Here is a 10120-nt window from a genome sequence, read left to right on the forward strand (position 1 = left end):
GAAACTTGACCTGGGGCTTTTTATAGTTTTCACTTAGCTCATCAGAGTGACTATTTATATGTTTTACTGCAGAAATTTTAATGTGTTTGATGCTAGCACACTGCCACAAACTCTGGTGGGAGGGTAAAATAAATGTACTGTTTTACCTTTCTAAATCCAAAGAATTCTGAATACCAAAACACATTTGGCCTAAGGGGTTTAGGATAAAGGACTATGAAGCTGTAGTACTACTTCTATGAAGCCTTTCCTAAATGTTCCCCTCTCTCAGAAGCACTTTCCTCTATGCTCTCCCATTTTTTTTAAAAAAACAGTATCTCCATCATTAAAGCAAAGATCATGTGTTTGAACATTTTGACTATTTCCCCATTTATTTTAAGCAGCCTGAGAAGTGATCAGATCCTTCTGTCACCTAGCACTATACCTGAGTTCCAACTCAGTTCATAATGTAGATTAAACAAATAAAAGAATGAAAAGAACTGGGTAGAGCCGAGTGAATGACTGGATAAGAAGGCACAAAGTAAATTTTGCTTAGATTCTTTATGGTTGGGCAGACTAACCATTTAACCATGAAAACCTAAAAGTCACACATTGTAAATTCACAGTATTTTAAGAACTATAAAAAAGCAATAATCTAGGGAGAAAGTTAAGGAAGAAGACTATCTTTGCAAATCTTCTCCATTCACTTGTTAGGTCTAGATGATGATGATTATTTTCTTAAACAGCCTACAATTCAGATGCTCAATGCATAGTGAATTAATGCTTTACTGAAAGATAATTCAAAGAAAAAGAAAAGGGAGGGTGTGTAACAACTGCAGTTCATATTAAAGACGGTTTAAAACACCAAATAAAGTGATAAAAATGGAAAATTCAAGCACACATCTAAAAGAAATGGAGAAATGACTGACAAGGTAAGTGGGGGTCAGACTGGAGATAGACATGGGGATTTTAAAGAAAGTTTACATCTGTGCCTTTGTACATTTAGAATAGTTGGTTGTCACTGGTGACCTCAGCAGAAGTGACAGGAGCATACAGAAAGTCAAATTGCTGTGGATGGTGGAGTGAACAGGAAGGAGATGAAGAAAATGACTCAAAGCAGAGGGAAGGAACTGCAAGGGAGAACCATTTCTTAAGAATTGGTATAGCTCACAAGCCAGAACAAATACCACTTCCCTTGTTGGCAAAATACTAGACTTGAGGACCAAAGCAATGATGTGGATATAACAGTTTTAAAGCGAAACTAAGCTTGTGGAAAAAGACTCCCTCTCTATTTCTGTAACAATATATATTCTCTGTGTTGTCTTCTGACCTTTATCTAGTTCACCTATTTGCTTTTCTTAAATAGAAGTACTCCCCCAAGTTCTGTCCCCAACTCCCCCCTCCTCTTCCTCTCAAGACAATCACGAACCACTAGGTAAAAGATCCCCTAGTCAGTCAGCTCTGACTTTGCTCTCTGGAATCCTGCATTTACTACAGCTTCTAATAATAAACAGCTCTATACAACTATTTTACTGGCTCCTCAAACCTGCCACTGTTTCAAAATGAAGCCCCATGCCACAGATATATCCAAGTGGCTTTTACATAAGACAGATATGGGCTTAAATCTCACTCTAACCAAATGGGTGACCATGGGATGCTGAGAGGCATACCTGAGATAGTCTGGGAAGCACTTTGCTCAGTGCCTAAGGACCAAGCTCAGTTTATTAACTAACATTACTAAACTATCTAGAACTCAGACTTGAAAACCCGAAGTATCTTTGGTTCACTTCTTTATCTTATTATCCAGAAGCTAATTCTATCTATTTAACTGCTGGAAACATCTTTATGAAACTCAAATTAGATCGTATTAGTTAAAAACCTACCAAAAGCTCTCCAACAGAATAAACTTAAGTTGGGCACACAACACGTGATCTGCCACTAAGAACTTTTACAACTATATCTTATTCTACTACTCATCACACACATTGTGTGTGAGCACACTCAAGCCAGAATATACCACCAACTGTTGTCAACATATATACAGCAGAGCTGCATCATATAATACATTTAAGTTCGTGCAAATACACAGTAGGGAAGGAAGTCAGAAGGGAGGGCAGAGGAGGAGGTATTAGGGAGAAAATGAGAGCAGGTGGAAGAGAAGATGATCTGAGGCGAGTATGCATTTACCATTCCTCTAAGCAGCCAGACTTCCCCTGAGTCGCTCACAATGTAAGCAGCTTACCATGCTGAGTATGATTTTAGTAGTTAGTGCAACAGGGCCTCTCCACTTAAGTTGAGTATTTTGTCTGGAGCTCTACTGAAGAAAAGGGATTTATTCCCTCACTGAAGGAAAACATGACTGTGTTGGACTGAAGGAGACATGGTATGTATATAAACTATTGTTTTATGGATGAACTTGGGAATCTTTCTGACGGTGCAAGAGTCTGGTCTTAAGTTGGCTTTAGGTGCTATACCTCTCTTCTCTCCCTGCCTCCACATCTTTACCCTTCACACAAAATATCTGCTCCCCAAAATACACAGACTTCTCTGACTCCGTGGGGCTGGAAAGAATTGAGTGGGTCTGTTGTATTTCTTTCAATCTATTTATTTGTATGCACTAACTTTTACTTCAAGATAGGAACTATGCCATATACACATATACATACCCTCTCAGTGCCTAGCTCAGAGCCTTGTATACAGTCAGCAAATATTCATTAAATGAAAGAAAGTACAAACAAAAGAAAGAGAGCAATGTTGGCTGGTGAAAAGTATACTTTCAGTAATAGATGAATGACTGTATTTTAAAAAGGAAGTTTATAGAGTAAGGCCTAAGGGTCTGGATTTATGGTTAACATTTTCAATCTGCATGATGACAAACAGAGCTTGCTAATCATATCTCGTGACAACCCAGGCTGGGAACAGAATTCTTAATATAATGAAGAATACAATCAAGATTCAAATGATCGGACATTTTGTAGCACAGAGTAAAAATGGAATAAGGTAAGTATGTAAGTGCATTTACTTAGGCTAAAAAAATGTAAGGAAGGTATGAGGAACAACAGTACCACCAGTAATTCTAAGTCAAAAAATATTCAAGGGCTTCCCTGGTGGCGCAGTGGTTGAGAGTCCGCCTGCCGATGCAGGGAAATGCTCAACATTTCAAATATTAAGAGGGACAATGATAAACTGGAAGGAGTCTAGAAGGACGACAAGGATGATGGGGGTGAGCGGGATGAAGATAGAGGTCAGATGTTTAAATTACCGAAGACCAGATAGGAAGAAGAGAATATGACAATAATCTTTTCTCTGATTCCTTTTTCCCTCTTCCCCCAATATCCAATCTGTGAGCAAGTGCCGTGAGCTTTTAGCTCTACCACAGCCCCTACTTTAATCCCTCTTTCTACCCCCTTGGGTTAATGTCTGTCCAGGATGGTCTATCCTGTTGCAACTGCCTCCTAACTGACCCCCTACACACACTTCTAAACTTGCCCCTTGGAATCTGTTCTCTACAAAGCAACCAGATTCATTTTCTTAAAGTTTAAATCAGAACCCATCCCTCTCCTGCTTAAAATCCTCTAATGGTAACCTGTAACACCCTGAATTGATTTATAAACTTACCATGTTCTAAAAGTCCATGTACAATCTGGTTCCTGGTCAGTTCATTGAGCTTATTATTACCCCTCTCTCTCATTCTGCCATAGTCATACTGGCCTTTTTGCCCAATAAACATGCCAAAGTTGTTCCCAATTCAGTCTTCACTTGCTCCCTGGGCCTGAAATGGTGTACCCCTAGATCTCTGCATGGTTGACTCCATCTCATTATTCAGGTCTAAACACAAAACTCATCTTCCCAGACACCTTCCCTGACCATTTTAGAAAAAGCAGCACTCTCACCCTCACCCCCCAAATATTATCTATTTTCTCTTAGTCATATTATTTATCAGTAATTTATTCAATTGTCTGGAGGTCTGTTTTGCTCCACTAGAATTTAAGTCCTCTGGGGTCTGGGATTTTAACTTATACACTGCTATGTCTATCCTTAGAGCCTAGAATAGTGTTTGGTATAGAGTTGGTTCTCAAACACTTGCTGAATGGGATTTGATCTAAATCCCAAATATATTTAGGGAATTAGAACCAAATGACAGATAGATTATAGGCCAATTTGTAAAGACCTTTCAAGAATTATAGTGAGGTAATGAGAATGTTCAAGAAGTTGCTGGATGCCCACAAATTATAGATGTTATGGAAGGGATTACTGCAGAAGTCCTGACTAAATGACCTCTAAAATCCTTTCCGATTATAAAATCCTAACCTATCCAAAATGTAATGAGTCGCTTTCAGTCTTCATAGCTGTTACATATAAATAGTTTCTATACTGTACCATCCCTTTACCGTCAGGTGATCTGAACCAGCCTCTAGTTTATGCTTATTTCCAACTTACTAAATATCTTCAGTGACTTCACGTAATATTTTCTCCCAAAAGTAACCCTGAACTTAATATTCAGAGCAAAAGACCAATCTGAGATATAACAGGATAACCCCATTACCAATTACATTTATAGAGTATGGTACCTAAGATCCAACTTTTTAAGGGTTTGTACATCACCTGCTATGATTTGCTTTTTGTTACCTTTTGTCTCCCCCTACCACTTCTGCCCAGGACTAGAAAAACTAGTGCAAATGATAAAGGAATAAGATAATCCACAGGCATGTTACCTTGACCCCACAATTTTTGTTTGAATAAAATTTTAGATTTAGGTTTGAAATCACTTTAATAAGTTAGGATTCCTTTCAAAAGACAGTAGTTTGAAAACAACATGCTGACCAAATTAATATAGCTGTAGGAAAAATACTTAAGGTAAGTACTATTTTAACTAAGATGAAGACAAACTTATTTTATCAGTGAGTATAAAGCAGTGTATTTCAAAATGAGTTTTTGAGATCAATTCTTCAAAGATACTGGTCAAACAAATACGTTTGGGAAATACAATACATTATAACCCTTCTCCCCCACACAAAAAATAATACCAACTTTACAGTCTCTAACACATTTTACAAAAAATTAGAAAATAAAGGACTTGTTGAACTTTATATAATCCATCGTTTCCCATATTTCTTTGACCAGAATTCCCCACCTTTTGGGGTTAGATGTAATACTGGCAGAAAACACAGTTTAGGGAAACACTGCTATATAGCACTGTTTGAAAATATTACTTCTAAATAGATTTATAAAAATAGCTAGGATAGAAACTGTGACAATAAATGAGAAGGTTACTGGGGTATATGTATTCAAATAACTTGAATTAAGTGTTTAAAGCAGGTAAGAAAAGGGACAATTATAAGATGGATGATTTAATTAAAAATTTTAAAATTAACGTTTAAGTCAAATCCCTATATTAAATGCTAATTTCTCTGTATCAGAAAATATTTTTGTGATGCCATTCCCTCGCCCTGATACTAAGTGCAGTCTTTCAATATTAAAACTAAAGTTCTCCTAGGAACTGAGTGGTTCAGCACAGGTCTGTTTGTGAATCTGCTGGTTTAGAATTATTTGTTCCTCTTTGTACCATAGTGTACTGACTATGGGGAAGGGAAAAATACTTTTAACATGTGGATTCTGTTTTATTACATTTTGCTACACATCTGGACCATTTTGTTTTGATGTCAACATAAGTCTATGGCGGGGGGGGGGGGAGGACTGAATAGTTAACACTCCCCAAAAAGAGAGGGACTACAGCAGTTTTAGAAAGCACTTACTTAATCATTTCAAAAAGCTTTGGATCTGAGACCTTGATATTTCGTGCCATATTCCAGGAAAGATGAACCATGGGTACTATTGACTTCACACTTTGCAATTTGTTCCATTCGTACCGTTCCACTGCCAATTTATACTGGCAGGCTAGGAAAAAAAAAACAGTTATAAAGCAACCCAAAGTACCAAAGATATGAAGATAACCATTATCACCTTCTCAGGTGACATCATCAACACCAATTCTGAAAATCTCAAAACATTACAAAAATATTTTTAATGTTTTTTGATAATTGTGGTAATAATAATAGTAGCGATCATGTAAAGAGTGCTTACTAGAACTCTGTGCCACGCATTTGTTTTCTGAGATATTTCGATACATTATACCACTTAATCTTTACCATTACCTTATTAATTTTATCATTTCCATTATACAGATGAAGAAATTGAGGCCCAGAGAGGTTATATAACTTGCCCAAAGTTGCAAAAGCCAGGTCCTGGTCCTAATCCAGGTCTATCTGGCTCCAGAGGCCATATTCTTAATCTTAAATATCTACTGCCTGAAGGCAGGCATAATTCAAACAGATTTTGACATAACAGGGCTATTCATATGACATACCAGATAAAAGAAAAATTTCAAAGAATGAAATTTGTACTTTGCTTTCTCCCATAAAGGGTTTCCTTTAAAAACCAAGCACTCTAAATATTATTAAAAGTACCTCTTGTACGTAACGACATAAATTTGTTATTTGCTGAGATCTACAGTCTTGGATTTCTATTTGTTAACTTAGTATCTTGTACTACAAATTAAAATTTTACTCAAGGAGACATTCTTCCTCCAATTTTTAGTGAGTTATATTCCAAGAAAAAAAAGAATAAACCCATCAGATAGAATCCTTTATAAACTAAAGATTTTAGTTAGTGTTTTTTTTTTGAAAGCATATTCTTTAAAATACCTGTAAGTGGACCAACATTCCAAGCAATGTTGTTGCACCAGCCAATAGCCTGAACCCAATGCACAGTGCCTGCATTTATCCAGACCAAATCTCCAGGTCGCTGAATAAACCTATACACTGGAACATTTGCTTCATAAAGATCTTCAAGGTTGGGCCACCAAGAACCCATTAGGAAATTCAAATTATTTCTGGAATAAGAAAAAATATTGCAAATGGATCAAGTACTTTAATAAGCTCATTATAAGACTGAAAGACATTATCAAAAGTTTTTAAAAATATGCTCATTCATTGCACTTGAAACTTTCTGCTTATGCAATAAGGAACTGCAGTATGTAAAGTGAGTGAAGTTACAGTTAGGTAGTAGATGACTTATCCAAAGATCAGTATTACTACCTTCCACTGATTTTTCAAAGATCCAAATGAAATCAAAAGCTATTTTTAAGTAACACTTATATATATTAACCTTTAATTTCATTTAACTACAGACTATTTTGATCAAACCCTTCTCCTTGGCACATTTAGAAATCTCTAACAGGTAAATGGAAGGTGGAGTTGGCATCAAGTCATCTAAATCCATAAACAGGAATGCCATGGCAGATATAAGTTCAATGTCTGAGGAAAAGCAGAATAGAAAACAGAAATGTTCTGTACTGCTGTTTTGAATCTTAAGCAGGAAAGGGAGCAGCACATCAGTCTCTGTACAGTTTTGATGACTAGCTGACTGAAACTATGCAGGTGAAAAAAAACTTCATCAAAAATGAACATACATGCATAAATAACAATCATCACCACCACCACCGATACTTTGGAAACATTCTAAAGATAATATTACTAAGCTTTTCCTTTAAAATCTGGCTTCTTATTCTACGTCATCATGACATGATACGAAGTATTTTTTAAACTACATACAATGCAGAAAAACTTGCCTATAAAGCCAAATATGGTTATAAACACAAATCCTAGTCCTGCTTAACCCATGTGTTGTTATAAAATTAGAAAAAACTTTCTAACCAAAAGCAGGCAAGCAACCAAGACCACCTAATAATCAATAGCTAAGTTGAAAAAACAAAAAATCAAACTTACAAAAAAAAAAAAAAAAAATCAAGCATCCTCTTTATCATATAGTCAAGTGAATGGTTATTTCATAACAGATATTATCTAAAGTCAAAACAAACTCAACAGACATGGTCAAATCAGTTAATATCAAAGGAAGTATCCTTATGTGAAACAAAATTACACTGAAATGCAGAGGTAGCAAGTGCTATTTCTGCAACTTAGTTAAATTTACCTAACCCTTCAGACTTTTTTTTTATTATCCACATGTTCAAGCTTTTTAGACATTATCTGCCTATTCTAATTATTCTTTATTCTCAGGTTACCTCTCTATTCAGATAGGAAAGAAAACTAAATCCTAACAATAGTCAATCCCTACTCAGAAATAATGAGCAAGGATCACTGTACTGCAGATGCAATAATATACTACTATCTCAAAGTTTAAGAAATAAAAATATTCCTGCAGCACAACAGAGATTTCCTACATGACACAGTTCTTTCTCTGCTACCACTAGATTGCTGGTCCAGTATAGATTAAAGTAGATCAAGTTATTTCATCACAGCATTTGAAACTTTAAAATTCCACATCTTGAGCTTTCTTAGATTAAAGGAAACCTATACATTAGATAGTATAGACAATAAAAGGTGATTATCTTTTGCTTGTATATAAAGCAATTTTGGATTATTATGGTTGTTTTTGCAACTATATTTACACTTCATACTAAATCAAGATATTTATGGCAACGATCTTTTAACCCAAAATTTAAATATTATAAATTAGTATGTGGAATATGTGTACAATTAGTTTTCAAAGTCTCTCATATGTCAATGTTTTTGGTGGTTTTTTTCTCTCTTTATCTTGCTGGGCTGGGGGGAGTAACACCGAATGTATGTATAATTTATGTGTTTAACCATAATAATTTTCCAATTTTTAATGGAAAAAATACCAGGTTCTTAAGTAATGGAGTATTTTTTTAAAACACAATAAGACAAATAATTAAATTTAAATCAATGAAAACAATTCCAAGGTACTCTTTAACACAAGATAATTAAATGAACAGTTTCTAGGATTATAAGGAAAGGAACATTTCCACTATGAATTCTTTGAATTCTAGAAACAAAATCTGAAGCTGCTGTTTAAATTTTATAAAATTCCTTTATAGGAAAAGTTGTCAATGTAGTTTTAAAAAGAATTTATATCATGATGATATAGCAAAGAGTAATACGTTCAAGCTTGTGTTATTAACCACCTATAAGGGTACTCAATTACAGAATTCCTTCCACTTCTAAAACCATTTATAGTAGAACAATTTTTCTTGGAATACAGATCTTTCACATGAACAAGTATTTACACATCAATTGTTTAATGAATCCAGTAAACAACTCAACTTTCTATCCCCTAAATTCAAGACTATTACTACTACATGAAGCGGTTTCAAGGCATCTTTCTTAAAGTATTCCCAATAACACAAAATAATAGGTTTGTAATCAAATCATTTTATATGAATTTTCTGCTGAATGGTAAGTGAAAACTGGTTACATGCATTAGGATATCCAGCTTAGTAAGCTGCCCTTTACAGTTACTATTTTTGAATAATTATGTTTAAAGAAAATTCAGTTTGGAAACCTACTTTTCACAGAAGTCATTCAGAACACCCCAGTAACCTTCAGGAACAACAAACCATTCACAGTCACCTGGACCAATATTTATGTTAACTGAACAGAAATTGTTATTTTCTTGATGACCTGAAATGTGAAAAGAAAAAAAGAATCAGCAGACAATAAATTCTATAGAAAAATGTGTCTTTAGAAATGGAACCTTGGAAATGTTCAACAGAGAATGCTCCAGTGGTATTCAATAGTTTATCTGTATAGCATTTTTGTGTCAAGTCTAGTTTTAGAGCTGAGTTTGGTCAACTCCTAACTTAATTCAGTAGGAGCTTCTGTGGAAGATAACCTAAATCATGGTTAAAAGCTTAGGTTTTGAAGCCAGGTTCCTTGGCTTAGTCATTCTGTGAACCTGGGCAAGTTTCTAAACCTCTGACTCAGTTTCCTGTAAGATTTGATGATAATGATTCTGATAAGTCAATGGGTTGTTTTGAGGATCAATGAAGTAAGGACTGCTTCTAATAGTGCCTAATACATGGTATGTAATAAATATTAGCTATTATTGATATTGTTACCACTTCTTACTTGTGAACTAATCCCCATTTCTCACAAGTAGTATTAGGACATCAGTACAGAGGCAGGAAGTCTAATTTTCAAAATGTAGCTGCAGGAGTGGTATGAACAAAGATGGCAGAGCAGGGAACTTTGGGGGAACTCGCCAGAAACACACACACACACACACACACACACACACACACACACACACACACACACACACA

At 35.3% G+C, this 10120-nt stretch overlaps 1 protein-coding gene across 7 annotated transcripts in view; it reads right to left on the bottom strand.

Annotated features, from left to right (window-relative positions):
- Positions 1-10120, bottom strand: part of KDM6A (lysine demethylase 6A) — a 133175-nt gene that overhangs the window by 14577 nt on the left and 108478 nt on the right. For all 7 annotated transcript variants that reach the window (XM_024743551.1, XM_024743552.1, XM_024743547.1 and 4 more), the window contains 3 exons: positions 9365-9479; positions 6681-6868; positions 5733-5874 (listed from right to left, as the gene is read on the bottom strand). In XM_024743551.1, coding sequence (XP_024599319.1) covers positions 5733-5874; positions 6681-6868; positions 9365-9479 — 445 coding nt within the window. The remainder of the gene's footprint in view (positions 1-5732; positions 5875-6680; positions 6869-9364; positions 9480-10120) is intronic.

Source organism: Neophocaena asiaeorientalis, unplaced genomic scaffold (assembly GCF_003031525.2).
Source record: "Neophocaena asiaeorientalis asiaeorientalis breed wild unplaced genomic scaffold, Neophocaena_asiaeorientalis_V1.1 scaffold243, whole genome shotgun sequence".
Taxonomy (NCBI): domain Eukaryota; kingdom Metazoa; phylum Chordata; class Mammalia; order Artiodactyla; family Phocoenidae; genus Neophocaena; species Neophocaena asiaeorientalis.